The sequence below is a fragment of the Batrachochytrium dendrobatidis genome (genome assembly GCF_000203795.2).
Source record: "Batrachochytrium dendrobatidis JAM81 unplaced genomic scaffold BATDEscaffold_1, whole genome shotgun sequence".
Classification (NCBI taxonomy): Eukaryota; Fungi; Chytridiomycota; class Chytridiomycetes; order Rhizophydiales; genus Batrachochytrium; species Batrachochytrium dendrobatidis.
Window position 1 is genome coordinate 3,923,737 of NW_006281099.1, and position 19,558 is coordinate 3,943,294.

Genomic DNA, 19,558 nt, shown 5'->3' on the forward strand with positions numbered 1-19,558 from the left:
ATAAGCTAGAAACAATCGACCATAGGGTTGAATGTAGACAGGCCGTTTGGAAGCACAACTGCACACTAGAATATTGCCAATGCGAAAATCAAACCTCGAAGCATATCTAGATATATGCAAACCGAGTCGAGTTGCATGAATTGATAGGCGGGCTTACCTTGAAGCCATTCGATACAAGCTGTATTTTGCACCATACACCTTCTAAAAGACACAGTTGCAAAGTGTATGGGTGGTTGGCTGCAGATTGATGTGGGCTTGGCGAGAAAGTATATGTCGAGATGCTTTCAGTCGAATCAGTGATAACGTTGGGAATATGCAGACTGGGGTCTGTATTCAATTGACCATGGCTTGTGATGTCTGTAGTATCTAACAAAGAAAGGGAGTTTGGCATCAACCCATGCTCGTATTCTCGCAGCGAATGCAACAATTGAATGCCAGCATTGTTGTCATTGGCCGTATTAGCTGACTGTGAGGAGCAAAATCTGTCATCAGTTGCTGATATACTATCATGGCCAGTGCAGCAGGAGTCATCCCAAAAAGAGCATGTATGGGTGCAATGGGAGGGGTGGTTCATGATGTAACTAGAAACTATACAGTGGCTCTTTGTTAGGGTGGTTCAATACAATAGTTGGTTGCAGCTGGTGTGGATGTGAGCAAAGTCTGAATGTGCAGATCCTGTATTTTGGCATCGTGCTGGCTTGCAATCTTGTGTAACGACCCGTATAATTGGACTGTCGAGACTTAGATATCAATAATTACGGCTAGAACACATTATCTGGTTGATTGTAATTATTTTCTGGCTTGTAGCGAGTTTGCTCATTTCAAAACTGAAACTCGGATGCCCGTCTATAGCTGGTTTAAAGATACATTATATCAACGATGGCTTGTCGATGCAAGAGTAGTTACCGAGTGTTTGCGTGTATGGGCTTGAATTCTAGGAAACGGTCGACAAGGAGTCCTGCTTAGGTATAAAGCCTTCAGATTCAAGCCAGTTCTAATCACGTGGTGATACTATATCACGTGATAATAATTTGAGTTGATTCAAATTTGGTCCAAAATCAAACCAGCAAAACTTGAATGCAAAGTTGGCGGAGTGGATTTGCAGCAACTCGACCCACTGTATCTGCAGTATTTTCACCACCTATTTTCCAAAGATCATCATACTGTTCTCTTAACATTAGCAACCGATTACACACACTGACACACAAAACCACCATGATTTCTCCCTTTGCGACCTCACTGCAGCTTCAAAAAAATACTCATACGATACCTCGTCCTGCAACACTTTTGCTCACAGAAACAGAATCTCAAATTCTTCAGTTGTTGTCAGAGACAGCTACTCATATTCATGCAAATAACCCTGATCAGCCTCCTTTGGTTCTTCGTGTTGCTGGTGGTTGGGTGAGAGACAAGGTAATGGATAACTGCGCTCCTTGGAATGATCGTCTTGATTGAATTAGTGCTGGTGCTCTTGTGTAGTGTGCATGGTTTACCACCCCAGTCATTGCTATTCCAATTTATTTTTGAAACCTTGTTGTTTGGTATCAACCAGTTGCCATTATTTTAAATCTAGACTGAATTGCAATCTTTTGAACATAGCTACTTGGGAGAACCTCGGATGATATTGATATTGCTATCGACACCATGAAGGGTGAACCATTTGCACGTCATCTTAAAGAATACATGCTGTCTAAAAGTATGTCTCTAGGAACCATATATACAATACAAGTTAATCCAGATCGATCCAAGCATTTGGAAACTGCCACTGTGCGGGTGTTGGGACGTGATCTCGATTTTGTTCATTTACGTACCGAGATATATGATGAGAACTCTCGAAACCCAATAGTAGTAGGTCTTTCACGGGTGTACATTGAAATGAATGCTATGTTTGTGGCTTCAAATCTTTGACCCAATATTTATCCACACCTTTAATTCTATATTGCCATTTAAATAGGAATTTGGCACTCCATTGCAAGATGCGCTCCGTAGAGATATTACAATCAATACCTTGTTTTACAATCTAAATACTCGGGAGGTAGAAGATATGACAGGACATGGACTTGATGATCTGAGTGCAGGACTTATTCGTACACCTTTGGAGCCACTATCCACATTTGTAGATGATCCGCTTCGTGTTTTGAGAGTCATTCGGTTTGCTACTCGATTTGGATATGAGATTGTTTCCAATATTTTAAAAGCAGCTTCTGATGATTTAATCAAGGTAATTATTTCTGTGTGCGCAGGCATTTATCATACTGCTAGATTCTAGATGCACAGGCATGCATTATCTGGTCCATTCTAATGCTTATTAATCATGGTTATTTTCAAAATATTTCAATCATCAGACCGCATTTATTAAAAAAATCTCTCGTGAACGCATTGGTGTAGAATTGAACAAGATGCTTGAAGGACCAGATCCTGTGCGAGCCATCAAGATATTGCAGGATATTGAATTCTATCCTTTGGTGTTTTTAGCTCCTCCAAATATCTGTCAGGAAACTGTTGTGCATGAAAAGTATGCTTATGTAGCAAACTACATTTTAAAACTGTAAGTTGATGTGTTTAATGCTTAGACTATTAATATAAAGTTTTTGTTGGGATTTGAAATTTTTAATGGCATGCTGAAATATACATTTTTAGTATGATTCAGAAAGGGATTCTTGCTGAAATGGGAATATCTCAGATTCCCCTTTCTCTTCAAGACTCTCGAAACCTACATTTGGCAGCAACGGTGCTGCCTTATCAAGGATTGACATTTAGACTAAAAAACAAGTATATTTCTGTAGTTAGGCACGTTGTTGGCACATCCATTAGAGTAAATATAATGACTAAAAATATACTTTGTGAATATTCAATTATTGAGATGTTTAGGCTGATTGGTTTTGTAACTGTTGTAGTTGAGCAAACACGATGGAGATACTGCCCATGCACTATTGGATAGCTCCTTGCATATTCGTGATTTAGCGAATCAAAACTTTTATAATGACGGAAACACTGATCGAACTACATTGGGTAAGGAGTTGATTTGATTTACATACCTTTAGTGCTGGTAATTGAGCAAATTCAAATGTTTGATTTTAGGAATGTTTGTTCGCGAACTTGGTGCTCGTCCACTAGGTGAAAAGTGGGATCTTGCTGTGCTCATGGCACTGGTGCATCAGTTGACAGAGATTGCATTTGAACTTGCGGACCCGTCCCAGTTTTCCTTGAATGGTAATTTAATGACTCTCTAAATTAGTTTTTGAACACCATTATTTTACCAATCAAACCATGCACTCATTTAATCTGATGCTATTTCAATTCATTTGATTTTTGAATGAATCATTTATAGATGAAAAAGTTGTTCATGCAATTGCAGTCTATTCCAAATTACTTACATCAATTATGAGCCATCAAGTTTATGATACATACAATACAAGGCCATTGCTTGATGGTAAAGAAATTGCAACAATTTTGGGGGTTAAGCTAGGTCCACAGATTGGAAGATATCTCTACCATGTCATGGAATGGCAGCTTTCTCATGTAAATTCGACCAAAGAGCAATGCGTTGAATTTGTCAAGGCACGATTTGGCCATCATACAAACGCTGCTGCCAATTCTTCAAAACCGTCTAAATCTGTCGAGTAAAGCATTTGCAAAATAAAAATAAACTTGTCATTTATTTAGATTCACTGATTGTGCAAATATTGACTAGATAGCCTTGAGTGCTGAATTTGCCAAATGATCAAGTACATGTCTCAACATTACTATATACAGAGTCGATAACAAATCAAAATATATTGTCTAAAAAATAACAAGTCGGCGAAATAAGTATGATTTATAAATTACACCGGACAGTCGGATGCATTTTCGCTATCACTTGAATCATACGATACTAGAGCCAACATAGTTGATTTATCCAAAATTTGACTAGTAGTATCTTTGATTTTACAAGCCACAATCGGTTTTGAGTCTGTGTGCGTTTTAGAACCGTAGCTTGTTGTAGCATCCGTCGATGATATTGAAAATGCACTATGCTTGTAATCTTTGAAGATAGCAGCACGAATAAGATCTGCGCTGGAATTTTGAAGCTTCTTGTATTGCTGTTGCGTGGGTTCATGTTTGGTTGACTTTTTTATAAAAACAGATGACGAGGATATGCGTGATTGTTTCTGTTCATGTGTCTCAATATTTTGAGCTACTCCAATATAATACAAACACAATAAAAGTAAATGGATGAGAAATGAACACACCATTTTACACTACAACAAGTACTACAGGAAACAATAAATGCATGACATACACGACCAATTTACGTCCTGAGCAGCGATCGTATCATTGTTTGATGGCGGAAGTATATTGAATTTGAATCCGTGTTTTAATTGTATATTTCGAGAATCCAATGCATCTGCTACTCGTACTTTTTTTTCTGCCTATTTTAAAGATTACCAGAATGTAGCGTACATAGCAGGTTAAATGCATTGCCAGGTATCTAAAATATCCAGAAAATCAATGGCAAGACTTACTCGGAATCGTTTGCGCACTTTCTGAGAAGCAGTGTATGGATCCTTCCAGTGTTGATCACTCAAATCTTGAAGCGATACTATACGCGGCGCAACCGCCACTGCCTTATCTTTATCAATTACTCCATGTTCCAATTTGTAGAATGAATCATTGACAATCTTCTCAGTTGTTTCTTTATCTGGTCAATCGATGAATGTGATACCAAAAACTACATTAGTCTAGATGCGTAGATCCAGTTGTAAACTGAACAGTACATGATAATGAATTAAAATATTTCAAATCAGCACCATGAAATACCTTGCAATGTAATTAGTCCAATATCTTCAGGATCATATGATTCTTCTCTTCGCCGTGCACCACTGATGATCTTGTATTCTGTGTTTTCAGGATCTGTGTGAATTTCGATCCGTCCGCTGCATAAATGGCATTTCATTCGAAACGAAAAAATGGGTGTGGAGTAGTACATGCCAACCTTTTTCTTTTCTGCATTGTATCGTACACCTACAGACATATGGGTTATGAATAAGATTATAGTAGAAAAGAATATCTAGCGATTCGGATTTAACAGTGAAGCTTATTTTGAACAGCATGATATGTCTAGAATCGGAGGTCTCAAACCAGTGCATAAATCCATCAACTAAAACATCTGACATACCCATTCCAACATGATTGTTGCAATGCAGACACCAGATATTAAATGGCAGTTCAAATCTAAATGTGATTGATTCAGTAGAATGAAGTGGCTGGATAAGTTGATGTTCTAAACATGCTGCAGTATATAACCAATGTCTTTAAAATGCTAAAAACCAACCGAATAATAAGGATTCCTTGATCAAGCTTTCTAGCTCTATCTCTGAGTGGATGCTGGCCTACAAAAGTATTGATGGATCCCTTATATAACCATCAAAAAACAATGTTAATGCTAGATATGCATCAGAAAATAGAGCAAAATCATATAAATACCTTGCTGGGGTCCCAGTCAGGAGGATAGTACTTGTTTGTAGCCCGTCTGTCTGCCATGAAGATTAAATATGAACCAGTTTAGAGCCAATAATTGGAATCTTGACAAAGAATTGAAAATATAATTTTATTCTTGAAAATCACTTCAACCTCGAAATGAATACAAACGGTATCAACGATCTAGCAAAACTGCTGGGAATGCATGTTATTGTCAGAATGAATCCATTTTTCAATTCAAGAACAAAAGTAATTGATGTGCACGGCAGTCTGATTGGCTTGGATCCTGTCACCAATAGTTGCATGTTATTGATCAACCATCCAGTATGTAACTCATTGAATCTATTTGTATAAAATACACTACCGAATGAAATGATTCAATATTCTCTTAACAGAATATCGACTGTACAATATTCATTTGATTAGGAAAGTGGTGGTCAATCTACAACACCAGCTATAGCAACTCCTGACAATGTCGAAGCAAACGATCCATCCGAGGATGGTGAGATATCAGAACATGCTCCAAACTCACCTACACATCGTATTTTGATTATATCTGGTCACAGTATTAATAGGATTGAGCGTAGGTTTTAGCATGTGTTTAGAATTCATTCCAATAGCAGAATTTTAAAACTAATCAGTTATTTGGACTTGGCAATAGCCAATATCTATGCAGATGATTTTAATATAGTATATACGCATGATGACATAAAGCGGATTGTGGATCAGCTACTTGAACAATCGGTTCCGTTAAATACCATGAGTCTTGAAGATGCTCGCGACTCTCTCATCACGTATTTTCAAAGTAATCACACCATAGCGATCCCGTCTACAAAGGATCAACATACACTTCTTTTACACAATGAAATGGTAAAAATCCTACCACCATACCTTCTCGACTGCGTCAAATCATCCGATTTACAACTCAAATCACAAGTATCCGCATTAGTATCCGCATGGCATACAAGTCTCAAAACTCCATCATGCTTTTTTTGATTCTTTCCCGTTTGAGCGCATTGCTACTTTTGGACCCCTCATGACTCAGTTGATCAATGTGCACTTTTATATGGGATATTTTGTATTGATAAATCTCTTTCAACCGAGGATCGCCACGATTACGCAAGAGTCCTTCTGTTGCACGCTTGAGTTCTGCATTAAGCTTCTGTGTTTCTTGCTGTATTTGAATGATCCGCAGATGTGATGATGTCTTGTTTTTAGTTGTATCTGTTACGGATGTAGAAGTAAGACTGCTGTTTTGTGATGCGTTGGATAGTGACTGGTCAGAATCCATAGAACTTTTTATATTGAGTGATGAGGCTGCTGACTGACTAGCTCCGTTTAGCGTATTTATAAATGAAAACACATCCGGCTTTTCAGTGTCTTCATGATTCTGTGATGTGTGCCTATTTTTGCTATCATATCGAGCATTCTTTCTCTTGCGCTTCTTTTTTTGTGGTATATCTGCATGTCCAACGCCACGGCCTGGTAGATACACTTTGACTTCCACTGGTTCTAAAATGCCATTTCCAGCAGCACCTAGACCAGATCCAACACGGTAACCCATTTTGGCCATCAGTCGACTTCCAATTCCTTTTGTGTGTATTTCCCAAGCACCAAACTCGGTGTTTGCTAATTTCCGAACATGAACTGTATTGTCCAAGAAATCATCACTGTCTGAATCTTGATGAGTGGAATCGTCATCCTGGCTGTCATAAAATACCTCACTTAAAGAACTGACAGCATTACCCAGATCAGTTTTAGATGACTGATGCGTATGTGACAAAAAGCTAGAGTCTATATTTAAAATCGGTAGCAAATCCTCAAACGCAACATTATGGATATCTCCTGTATAATCACTGAATTCAACCAGCACATCCGATTCACGAATGGACCCGATCATGGCATTATAATACAGCCCATCAGAAAACTTTGCCAGAACGCGTGGCTCAGCACCAGAAAGGATAGCTTCATAGTCCAAAGTGGAAGAGTCCTGCAGTACGGACAGTGGTAGCGTAATGCCATGCGATCTGTTGCAATCTCCAGAACAAGCATTCAAGTTTTGGCATGGACAAGATTCTAAAGTCATGGGCGTCAATAGCATGACAGTTGCAGTGGAATCGCTGTGATTAGATTTCATCTGTGAATCAATATCAGAGCTGTTTTGTTTGGATTCACTTTGGATTGACATAATGGTAGCCAAGAGATAGTAAGTATGCGACGAGTTGGGCATGGTAAACGGAGCACAACACAGAGATCCAGCAGTAAAATTGCAAGTATTTGTAGCACATGCACTGGTGGCAGAGTCCTCGATATCTGGATGAGTAACATCATGAACATACTGTATATCTGGACTATCCAAAGTTGGCTGAGGCGGTAGAGCGATATCATTTTGTAAAAGCAGTTGCTGAAGATTGGCCAATTCCTGTAGATGGTGTCGAGCAGCAACCAGTTCTTGTCTAGCAATATTCATTGCAGGATCAATAGAGTCTGTAGACACATTCAAATCATCAATAAGTTTTAACTCTGAATTAATCGAGTCGATCTGCGACAGAGTGTCGAGCAGCTCGTTCTCCGTTCCGTCGGGATCGTTTTGCATTGGAATTTATTGGCAATTCAAACTTTGGCCAAACGAGCCAAACAACCCAATTGTCACGTGATGAGTAATTGTCTGCAACAATCGATGTTGGCAATCTTGACATCAATTCTACACGCAAACCATCTGAAGGAGAAGGATGCAGGCATCAAGCTCTTTGAGTGCCCGCAAGGTAATCTGAGGATTGTTTTGACTGTTTTGAACTGGTATGCCATTTCTCAACTCGTTTCAATATTTTTAGAGGTTTGAGTTGGAAAACAATATCAAGGAAGTCGATAGCAGAGATGCAATCTTTTACTACGACAGCAATCAGCAAAAACAGATTCAGAATTCCCGTCCATGGGCCAAGGAGTATGTTTTAATCTGGTTGTACTGTTTATTAAGATACATTGGCTGCTATTGGCTTTTGCTCAACTAGCAGAATGACCATATCTTGATCTCCGCTCAACTAATTCACTGGCATTTCATGAACACTCTGTGTTTGTATCTAGTCCTCATCACTTTAAAAAAATTAAGATCTCTGCTGTAGCGCTCATCAAAATGGTCATTCACTCCCGCTCTGGTGGAAATATTGAAGTCATGGGCATGATGCAGGGAAAAGTTGTAGATGACACCATGATTGTTATGGACTCATTTGCTCTTCCGGTTGAAGGAACTGAAACCAGGGTGAATGCTCAAGCAGAAGGCTATGAATATATGGTCGAATATATGACCAAAATCAAACAAGTAATTCAACTTAGTACTGATGTTTATGTTGCATCTCAAGCTTTAAACTCGGACAAAATGACAGCTGATTGGATCGTTTTAAACTTGGCATATTAGGTCGGCCGTCTTGAAAATGCTATTGGATGGTACCACAGTCATCCCGGCTATGGATGTTGGCTCTCTGGAATCGATGTTGGCACACAGATGCTTAATCAGCAATTTCAAGAACCTTTTGTTGCTGTTGTTGTAAGCCTAGTCTAAATGTCCTGTGGGTTATAATACCAATTGAATACTCAACTTTTCATAACTAATCTTGATTACCGTTATAGATTGATCCCAACCGAACTATTTCTGCAGGAAAAGTTGAAATTGGCGCATTTCGTACATATCCACAAGTATGGTGCTTTGCAATACCACGTTTATGCAAATAGCTTGCCATTGATACAAATCTGACTTTTGGAAATACTCGCTGTATTTTGTATATAGGGATATAGTCCTTCAAATACAGATGCACTAGAGTATCAAAGTATCCCATTAAACAAAATTGAAGATTTTGGTGTTCATTGTAACCAATATTACCCATTGGAAATTTCTTACTTCAAGTCAAGTACCGATAGCCAGCTATTGGAGCTTCTTTGGAACAAATACTGGGTCAATACGCTTTCATCGTCGCGACTGTTGACTGTATGTTTGAATGTTGGCATAAAATTCAACTGTTTTGTTGGACTTATTTTCTTTATTTCGTGTAGAATCGAGAGTATGCTGCATATCAAATCAAGGACTTGGCCAACAAAATTGAACACACTGAGAGTTCAGTTGGAGCTGCTCCCCGGATGCTGAGTGTAGAATCGGCCAAAAAAGACGAAGCTCCTATATTTAAACTAGCACAAGATAGGTAAATGTAACTTTGAATTAACTCGTGCATGTTTTATTGAGCCATGATTTTTATTTGTGGTCGTAAATCAAACATTCACTTACATATACAAATGCACACAGCTCCAAAATTACAACAGAAGCCATTCACGGACTTATGTCACAAGTGCTTAAAGATGTTTTGTTTAATCCCTCAGTGCATGACTGAGTTTTATGGTAAACTACATTGTATCTTTTTAAAATCGAAAAATGTGTCATTTTCAATTTAAAGCAAATGAATCAAGCTCAATGTCCAAATCGGATGGCAAATATGAAAAATACTCAAGATTGCTGTACATCAAACCACTGTTTTTACGGTTATATTATTGTAAATGGAACGCTAAACAAGGATACCAAGTATATAATATATCTGCAAGATTAGGATACAATAAAGAGTTTGTACAGACTTGATCAAGAATTTCAGTTTAAAACTATGGTTTGTATTATATAATGGATGTTATTTTTATTGAATTAAGAATGCCTATTAAAATCAGTTTGTAGTAGGAAAGCGTAACAAATATGTAATCATTGTTTATTCCAAAGCAAATAAAATCTGCAAGATAAATACAAGTGTTTCATTTTATGTGAATGCGGTTGTAAAAGTGATATTTTGCGAGTTTCGCCGATATTCCAAGATCTTGTCAAGTTCATTGATAGAATTGACCAATTGACTTTCACTCAACTGGTATAAAATAGCACCATCATATGGAGCATTTGACTTTACTGCATCTTGGCAAGAGTAATAATTTTGATTCGTCTGAATTTTTCCTACTTTTGCATCTACTTCTTCTACTGTCAATTCAGAAATGTTTGACAGTTTTTCCACAAGTAAAAAAGTTTCCATTTCGGCTATTTATATTGTCACAATTATATACCATAATAATTGGTGTTAGTGCATTAAACAGTGCCGACTTAAATTGGCTCTCGAAACAAAAATCAATCTTGACCATTACCTTTATGATCCGCTACCGAAACTGGCACGTCATCAAATAAAAGATTTACTTTATCAGACTCTACAATAATCTTTCCATGCGTTGACTGCTTTATTGATGTTGATCCGCAAACACTAGGCCTGTTGGGTTTTGATACGCTTTTTCGAACAGGAATGCTGGATGAAAAACAATTGGAGGTTTCTAGCAAAGCATTGGCCATGACTGGACATCTCACTGAACTTGACCCGGGTCGAATGTTTAAAAATGAACTGCGTGTGTTTTTGAGGGCTGATCGAATTGGTTTCATTCCCTTTGTTGCTACATGAACTTTTTCTGGTGTATCTTGATTCAACTCATTGATGCAAACGCGACGGCCGGCTGATGATGCTCGACGTGGAAGTGATGTACGAAATGGAACTGTTATTTTTGGCGAATGAGGTACATGAATGATTATTTCTGGCTCAAGTTTGGTATTTGGCGTGTGTTCTAAATTTATATTTTGTGACAAGCTTTGATCTGACGATTGACTCGATCCGAAACTATGCATTTGGGTATATGTTGGGGTAATAGCTGAGCAATTATCCATTGATGGTACTGACAGAGTTTGAGAATTTTGAGTGGTAAGTGCACTGTTGGTGCTCAACTCAGTTTTCAAATTTTCCGTTGAATGACTAGGCATTACTGTTTTAATATTGCCAGTAACCAATTGTTGATCTAGTATAGTATCTTGGATCAATTGTTCATTTGAACATGACGCATGTGCTATAGCTGACGAAATGGAGCCATTTATAGATGACACTGTGAGATTTAAATCTACTGCCGGTTGAATCTGTGCTGAATCTCGATCTGCTCCTGAATTCAAGTTTAGGCTTTGAACTGATATGTTTGAACCAGATCCTACACCATTAGGAATAGGTAGCTTTGAACAAGCCATATCACAAAAGTTACTTTCGCCAAGATGTGTTTTTGGGCCATCTAAAAGATTGAGTATTGACGTGGGTTTAATTTATGTTAATTTGAAAATATTTCAATAATTGATACTACTAAAAACTAAAACATTGATCATTGTAAGCAAAATAAAGTTTACCTGAATGCGGTGGATGATCATCCTCACTGCGAGCACTAAAATGAGTCGATGGAGTAGTACAGGGTTGATAATGGCATTCAAGAGAAGCATTATCTAGTTGATGCAACGATTTTGATGCAACCAAGTCATCTTTTTTATACGTAACCTTTTCTAAATCGCCATTTCTTTTTTTCCTGTGTGCTGAAAGTCTAGATTGTGCTTGTATTGGATGACTTTTTTTTGACAAAATTTCAAGAGAATGTTCAACATGAATGTTTGCAGTAGAAGAACACGAAGACTGTGGTGTACTATATATGGATTCTAATGAAGGTGGGGTTTCTAATATACAATTGTGTCCTAGTAATGATTTTTCACCAGATTTCGCTGTTTCCGTTTCTGTAGACTGTAAAGTGCTGTGCAGTTGAGTTTCGGAACAAAAAGGCATCGAGTCAACGCAATCTGATGAACTAATCATTGTATTACATATTGGCAAGCTATCAGTGTTGGAATAATTCCGATTTTGTAGTTGTGACAGCAAAGTATTGTTTGTTATGGATAATGGCGTGGCTTGAACGTTACGAAGTCTTGCAGATTGAGATCGAGGTTTTTCACGTTTTGGAGGAGCAGGAACAAACTGAGATGAATCTGGTTCAGAAACATGATTTACCGTTTGATCCATTAAATCTGCTGCAAGGAATTCTTTTTGGTTTGTTTTTGAAGATGCAGCAGTATGTCCAGTATGCTTACTACAAGACACAGCATCGTTGCGCGATACTGGCTCTGTATTCAGCTCGCATGTGGCTTTGAAGGATGATGGCGATGAATGTGCCCAGCTTGAATCTTTTTGGAATGGATCGTGTACCATAATTTTCAATCCATCATTACAAGCTCCAAACTCTTCTCCGATTGGTGATATATCCACAATACTTGGCACTTCTTTAGGCTTGACTGGAAATCTATAAATCCAAGTATTTAGTACCTATATGAACAACACCAGCAATCAATATGCACTCGACTATACAATTGTGAGCAAATATAAAATAGAAACCTACATTTGGTATTTTGCTTTTTCGACTACTTCTACATCCATACCACGCAGTACCCGCACTTCCCGATTATTGATAGTCATTACTGAAGGAAATTGAAGTTGGGCTTCTAAGTTTGATGGAATTGGTTTGTGGAAAATAAACAGTTATTAAATTCAAATAAAATACTTTAAATTGATTAACAGACCACACCAGCTTGTCGTTATTATTTGCCTTGATACAATATATGCAACTCACTTGATATGGGCCATATAGACGAAGCAGTATTAGGTCGGCTAGATTTTGTCATGCTTTGTTTTTTAAACTGTTCATCAAACTCGTCAGAATCGCTTGAATCATCAAAATCCGCTGTAGATGGAATGGATGCAGGACTGTGGTCACTTTTGTGTTTATGGATTTGGAGTTTACTGGAGGTTCGATTGGATATTGATGCTGAATGCGCATTTGAATGTGATGGATCCGAGTTATTAGTGGTAAATTTGTGCTGTGATGGATTTGGCGCTTGAGTGAATGTGTCGAATGCAGACTGATGTGGTTGTGAAAGCTTAATATGGCATTTTTGTATTGGTGATAGATTTCGCCGAAATGGTATTGAATGTAAACTAGTTGTTAGATTTTCATTGTGTCGAGTAAAACAGGACTGCGAATTCCTTGTACCATATTGGTTATACTTTTCGAATTTTGCTAGATGTGTTGGTAATTTGGATGATACTGGTGCTGACCATGGACGAGATCGAGGAAGATGAAGTCGCTCACATCTTTTTTGTTTCTCCTCGGTTTGAAGCTGAAGCCGTCGTTCGAGTGCAGCTCTGATTGTGCCCAATCAATGCATTATAAATAGATATTGACCAAATAGTATGTAAAATTGAGTGATGGTTTTAATGGCATGTATTGATTTCATTTCGAGTGTTGGCAAGTTATGAAATGGCGTTTGGTTAGCCTTGTTCAGATGACTACATCAGAACGCAACTACTGTATAGAACACCACATGAGCTCTTTAAATGCCATGCTGCAATATCTTACCTTCTTTGTTTTTCTGTTTCCTTTGCTAGTTTTTGCACAAGTTGTTGGATATGTAGCCGTTGCTCCAGCAAATTCAGTCGCGCCTGCTTAGGCTCATGTTGTTGCTCCAACTGATGCTTAAAACTATCAAGGCACAATAGGAGTTTAGTATAAACAACATCTATAAAGCTCATCTATAATCATCTGGATTTGTATTGCCAAGGCTTACAAATATTCCCCTGCCATCATGTGTTGTTTTACAGCCGTATTCACGTAAAATGGAAAACTTGTATTTATCTTGTGGTGACTTGATTTGTATTGCAATATTTAAATATTGTTGCGTTTTCCTACTACAAACTGGCTTTAATCAACATTTTCAATTCAATAAACACACCATCCATCATATAATACAATCACACTATAATTGTAAACCAAGACTGTTCTCATTGGCATAACCATACATTGTACGATCATCAAATATCGAATATCAAGCTAGATGCATTGCATTGCAGTCCAGTCCAGATATTGGATCTTGATGTTTTCAAACTCATTTTTGTTGTATCCTAAACTGTCGGATATGTTTGCAATCTAGTTCAAAAAAGCAAGCATTGCATGTTTCAGTAATACAACAATTGTTTATGCCAATCACCAATGAAAATATCAATAAGCTAGCAGTTTAAAAACAATATTGTCCAGTAAGTTGGCATCAATTATTCTACGAAACTGACAGTTTACTATGCACTTTGGCACGTTTATTCAGTGATCCATTTTACGTGAATATGGCTGTAATTCAGTCTACTTTACATAGTAACTTGTGAAATATGTTGGAATTTTTAAAAGTATACACGATGCTACATTGTCGGACTAATACGGGCAGTCTCGGATTAAATTTTAAATACTGGAAATTAGATGGATTTTAGGATTGATGTAGCAAGCAGTCAAAAATATGTTTTTTTTCATCAAGAAATATCAACCCAAATATATAGCACAAACTAAATTGAATAGCTGCAATTTTTATTACAGAGACGTTCTTGATTGAAACCTAAGACTGCCGCCATACCGTGCTCTCCAGGAGCCAACAGATAAGCAAGAAATTCCAAGCGATCGTGCAACATCCATTCTTGAAGAGTCGTCTGTTACAAGCATAAAGTCGCCAATCTTTCCAAAACTCCATGCTGTTTTGACACGGGCACGAACAAACAAGCAATATGTCATGATTCCTTTATAGGTCTCGGGTACAAACACAGCGCTACTGTTGGTTTTTAACAAGGCATCCTCTGCATGAACAGCAGCACGTTGTGTGGGTTCGATTGCTTCACCTGCCTGCTGTCCAACTAGAAATGGTGATCGATACTTGAAACGTTGCTCAAGATATCGAATACATTCTCGAGCACGCACATTGATTGTGTTGGTTCCAGTTTTAAATTGATCCAAATCATGAATCACTACACAATCATCAACAGTGAGTGAAAGCAATAAATAACCATCAAAAGTCACATGTAACGTAAAACCTTGATAAACTGTACATACCATCAATGGGTATGGCAATCACACAAGTTTGTTTCATTAGACAAAATTTGATGGCTGGTAACGCATCAATCAATGCATGTGCATCTAAAACAGCAAAGGGATATGCTTTACTACTCTCTCGATCTGCCTTGAGTTGCAGTGACTGAACTTGATCCTTAAGACGTTCGGATGCAAGTGTTCGCATACCACTGATTTGATTTCGTCTCTAAACAAGTCAAACTATCATGTAAATAAACATCAACTCTATAAGCCCATTCAAGCCCAATATAACCTGCCCTTTCTTCAAGATCGACCGACATAAACTTGCACTGGTCTTCATCCCACCAAAATTCTGAAAATTGCTAAATATTACATGAAAAGTCAAAATAATGCTAGACAGACTCATGAACTAAATATTGTACTTTGAACTATTACATACTGTTGTTTGAGCAATTTCTCTTGCTAGATTTGCTATTCGCGATAATCTTGTAGATATTGGATCCGAGTCAATGCGAGTTTGTTCTAAACTGCTGTCAACAGAGAGATATATCTTGCGCATACATTCAAGACCAACCAAAGCAATATCTTCAAGCGTTGGCTTGTTGTTGCTTTCCACATCTGCAAACAATGAAATGAAATTTACAAAGTTTGCTAAAAGAGATGTAAAATGAGATAATCTCTGCACAGGACATCAACCATGGATCAATAGTTAATTACAAGTATAAAAAGTGTTTTATAAATATGCATCTCCAATTGAATTGAAAAGCATCATTTTTACAATTATAAACAACTAAACTTACATGTTGCATAGACTGAATCGCCAATTGTTTACTGTATACTTGTAAAACTTGTAGCTGTTCAACATGAATGGATAGATATGTCGATACAAGCGAGACGTGCACCAGATGGGTCGACAGTGCAAACCCATCGGTATTGATATCGTCGATGAACGTCTCATTTTCACATTGCTCATTTAAAATCTTCAATGAAATCGATGCCATTGTTAGCAATCCAGCAACTGTTACTGTCTGTGCGTAGCGAATATCTTGACGTTTTGCTACATCACTTTGTGGAGTAGATTCAAATTTGTAATCCAAATCGCTTGCAATAACTATGAATATGGTTGCTAATTTGACGAGCTGTTTTATAGTTTGAGACAAAGTAAAATCTGCCAATGCTACTGCTTCAAGTATGTTGGAATCCAATGAACCAATGGTATTTTGCTTGTCATTAGCTGCCAAGAACAGCTGAGCAGCATATTGTAAAATCAAAGTTACCCAAGTATTTGAATCACTGGGTAGATCACTATAGTAAAGATGCATAAAATTAGATTATACATTTGCAGTAGCATTAAGCCTCCAACATATATAATTTATAAACGCGCATATACTTGGATAGCTTATGAAAAGCATGAGTCAAATTATCGCGAATTACTGCCGATTCTTTGGCGATCCCAACACTATTGATATAAATATAAAAACAGTCTTAAAACCTGATCCAAACTTTACTGCATTCAGTAATTTAAACCTCGACATACCTGAGAGCACAATGATACACACATTCAAGAGTATTTTTTTGAAAACTATACATCATTGCAATTTTGGAGTGTGGACGAGCTATAATACATCAAAGTTTAAACTGAATCTCGAAACAAACTGTAATTCAACAGTAGCAATTGAAACAGTTTTAAAATTAGTGGTCACCTTACCAACAAATGGAAGAATTCTTAATGCTTTCTCATAGTACATCAGCGAGGTATGCCAAACTGAAGAGTCGGGAAAAACTAGGGAGAAGCTATAGCGTTCTAGATTTATAAGCATCATGATCACAGTTAATGCAAGGTTGAATAATTGGAGTAGATGGCACCAAATGTAACTGTTGATACTAATAGTATGCATACCAATATCTCCAAGAAAAACTAGGCAGTTGAAGATGAGTGTACGTATAGATTCCTTTACATCTGGGATATGGTTACTTTTGTTGATTTTCAGCAATTCCCCTAAAACCAAGATGAGCCCAAACCAGTATAGTCAAGATACAATTGGATTTGTTAAAATTTGCATTTTGGCATGTTAAAATTAAATATCTCGTTGGACAAATACATACAAATTGAAACTGTAGACCACAACTCTTCCTGACGACTGTCCAGTTCCAATATCAGTGTCCTGTAAAAACAAGTTGCCGATTTTAAAAGGGATGCCAATTCATCTTTAATGCGGTCTATACCATCTATATGATTTTGTGGTATTTCTTTTGAAGATATGGACTGCTGTTTTTGCAACTAATAGTGTAATAGTATTACTAATGGGCCTGGCAAGAACAAACTATCGGTCATTCAAATGCAATCTTACTGATTGAATGCTATTGCGAAGAATTTGAATACGCTGTTGGTATACCAAAGACCAAAGTGTTTCGTCTAGTCCTTGCTGTAGTGCAGTTTGTGGATCAGATAAAATAGCATCCTCTGCTAGCATGGCGATCTGAAGTCTCAAATGAGTGACATCTGGAATAAGCTCTGACTGCTTTGATGGCGAATTAATCTGGGATACGTCATGTATTCCTTTATTCGTCGCTCCAGACTGAGAAATAGTGGCATCTTTTAGTTGTTTAATGATTGCTGCCAATGTTCTATTATCAACTCGGTATAAAAACAAGTCAGACTTCCTAGCCATGTTTGCATCAAACCTGATAGACTATTCAATAACACTCCACTAGCAAACAAGAGCCTTACTCTGCAGAATAGGCTGGTCCAGATTGCTGTTTGGAAAGCATCTGACTTGGTTTTTGTTGAACAGTAGCCGACTGTCTAGATGCCATTCGAACATCAGCAGTATTGCCTGCATTAAAGCCAGTAGCTGGTCCATCCACAGCAATGCCATTGCCTGTCTTGGATTGCCTTTTTCCTTGTCCACTAGAAAAACGGTTTTTATTGTGACGACTTGCACCAGTTCCTCGCCCATGCATTCGGCCATCACCGCCTGACTGCATGTATGCAGTCGACTAATTCAAAGTCAAGTGAAATATTGCATCAAGTCATTCACTTGAGCCCTTTATGTATTCTCTGGATCGTTTAAATTGCTGGATGGCCATGTTATCCAAAAGTAATGTTACTATTCAATAGATGAAATATGTTGCCATCTCTAACCGAATATTCAAGAGTCAACAAGAGTTTATTTGGTCCAGATCTGATGAGTCTATAGTGGAAACTGCTGTATAATTGGCAGAACCACAGTCAAAACATGGCTGCTCACATCAAAATGTGCACTTCCGCTCTTGTCATTGACACTGACGGGCAGTGGAAACTTTAGCTTACTGTAAACACGGATAGTGCATGTCAAGAATTGGCGATTTATCAAGTATTCAACATTTTGTAAAGCATGATTCTCGACACGATAAACTTACAATCGAGGACATCTGAGATCCATAATGTTGTTTATAAAACTCATTTCAATGTCCTTTGAAAGTGTTTCTGGCAACTCTACTTTGACGACACATTCATCACAGTGACCAATAGAGTTGCATTTACCACTCATTCCAAGAAACATGTCTTCCGAGGACACCTTTTGCCGATATCCAAAGCTGTATCTAATATTATGAACATTAATTGCATCAATCTTTGTTAGTTTACTTGATGTCCATATTGCTGTCAAAGCAATAATGATTTAAAACCCCTTGGCTAGACATTTCATTGCCCTAAACCCAAAAATATTGGTTTCCGATCCAACCTACATTGGTGCTGGTCTCGGGTCATCATCCTCAACGTAATCATCCACCTCATTTTCATCCCAAATGTCCTTGGAATCTAACTGTGGCTTTACAGCTACACCTGTAGTAGATACCGTTTTTTTGGGAAGACCAATAGATCCAGGAGTGAGTGTTTTACCAACTCGATTTAACTCGGTTTGTTCAGACTGCAGCTGTTTCCGAGTTGGATTCTCCTAAGTTGTATATCAATCAAAACAGTTTATCCAGTTCAATTTCATCTGTAACAATTTAGCATCAACTCCTTGAAAATAAGTCATTATTTGTATATACTCGCTTACCGCCCAAGATTGGGAGCCGCCAGATAATAGACTGGATAACTCCTGAGCACAAAACATGTCGCCATTCATTATAACTAGTTTGGTCAATATTAAAACTACAGATACTGAATAAACGTGCTATAAAGCGGAGTTTTGATTTCAACTCGCAGGTTTTGTCAGTTTACCAAGGCTTGAAACCTCCAAACCCACTTTGCTGTAATGAACAGGGTGATGTGCTCCTGTTGATTTGATTGTGATGGTATCATTCTATCTGTATCAGATAGTAGATTTAGCTAGACCAATGCCAGATC

At 37.7% G+C, this 19,558-nt stretch overlaps 6 protein-coding genes across 6 annotated transcripts; 2 read left to right on the forward strand and 4 right to left on the reverse strand.

The window, feature by feature from the left end:
* Positions 1–1,215: 1,215 nt before the first annotated feature.
* Positions 1,216–3,627, forward strand: BATDEDRAFT_86022 (tRNA adenylyltransferase; the record flags this gene model as incomplete). The annotated part of the gene is made up of 8 exons (XM_006676091.1): positions 1,216–1,413; positions 1,600–1,848; positions 1,955–2,221; positions 2,346–2,548; positions 2,641–2,815; positions 2,898–3,012; positions 3,082–3,213; positions 3,332–3,627. 8 exons carry the CDS (start codon positions 1,216–1,218, stop codon positions 3,625–3,627), a joined length of 1,635 nt encoding a protein of 544 aa, XP_006676154.1.
* An 824-nt stretch (positions 3,628–4,451) lies between these two features.
* On the reverse strand, positions 4,452–5,523 carry BATDEDRAFT_8329 (uncharacterized protein; the record flags this gene model as incomplete). The annotated part of the gene is made up of 5 exons (XM_006674927.1): positions 4,452–4,681; positions 4,801–5,004; positions 5,159–5,214; positions 5,315–5,394; positions 5,467–5,523. The coding sequence occupies 5 exons, from the start codon at positions 5,521–5,523 to the stop codon at positions 4,452–4,454; spliced, it is 627 nt and encodes a 208-aa protein (XP_006674990.1).
* A 907-nt stretch (positions 5,524–6,430) lies between these two features.
* BATDEDRAFT_22440 (uncharacterized protein) lies at positions 6,431–7,930 on the reverse strand (the record flags this gene model as incomplete). Its single annotated transcript, XM_006675506.1, has 1 exon — positions 6,431–7,930. One exon carries the CDS (start codon positions 7,928–7,930, stop codon positions 6,431–6,433), a length of 1,500 nt encoding a protein of 499 aa, XP_006675569.1.
* Positions 7,931–8,183: 253 nt separating this feature from the next.
* BATDEDRAFT_15731 (uncharacterized protein) lies at positions 8,184–9,937 on the forward strand. The gene is made up of 8 exons (XM_006675081.1): positions 8,184–8,225; positions 8,295–8,404; positions 8,545–8,779; positions 8,876–9,004; positions 9,088–9,153; positions 9,245–9,442; positions 9,508–9,653; positions 9,755–9,937. The coding sequence occupies exons 1-8, from the start codon at positions 8,193–8,195 to the stop codon at positions 9,837–9,839; spliced, it is 1,002 nt and encodes a 333-aa protein (XP_006675144.1). The 5' UTR covers positions 8,184–8,192; the 3' UTR covers positions 9,840–9,937.
* Positions 9,938–10,250: 313 nt separating this feature from the next.
* BATDEDRAFT_85257 (uncharacterized protein) lies at positions 10,251–13,962 on the reverse strand (the record flags this gene model as incomplete). Its single annotated transcript, XM_006676368.1, has 7 exons — positions 10,251–10,519; positions 10,624–11,577; positions 11,690–12,624; positions 12,721–12,823; positions 12,952–13,523; positions 13,738–13,860; positions 13,946–13,962. The coding sequence occupies 7 exons, from the start codon at positions 13,960–13,962 to the stop codon at positions 10,251–10,253; spliced, it is 2,973 nt and encodes a 990-aa protein (XP_006676431.1).
* A 771-nt stretch (positions 13,963–14,733) lies between these two features.
* Positions 14,734–19,337, reverse strand: BATDEDRAFT_22443 (uncharacterized protein; the record flags this gene model as incomplete). The annotated part of the gene is made up of 16 exons (XM_006675507.1): positions 14,734–15,161; positions 15,247–15,451; positions 15,483–15,587; positions 15,665–15,904; positions 16,026–16,530; positions 16,616–16,684; positions 16,763–16,841; positions 16,934–17,029; positions 17,126–17,224; positions 17,332–17,506; positions 17,577–17,853; positions 17,957–18,225; positions 18,477–18,537; positions 18,628–18,810; positions 18,955–19,163; positions 19,269–19,337. 16 exons carry the CDS (start codon positions 19,335–19,337, stop codon positions 14,734–14,736), a joined length of 3,069 nt encoding a protein of 1,022 aa, XP_006675570.1.
* Positions 19,338–19,558: the final 221 nt, after the last annotated feature.

Coding starts and splice junctions, on each gene's coding strand:
- BATDEDRAFT_15731 (XM_006675081.1), top strand. CDS start 8,193: ATGCAGGCATCAAGCTCTTTGAGTGCCCGCAAG. Junction 8,405..8,544: donor TCCCGTCCATGGGCCAAGGA/GTATGTTTTAAT, acceptor GTTTGTATCTAG/TCCTCATCACTTTAAAAAAA. Junction 9,443..9,507: donor CATCGTCGCGACTGTTGACT/GTATGTTTGAAT, acceptor TATTTCGTGTAG/AATCGAGAGTATGCTGCATA.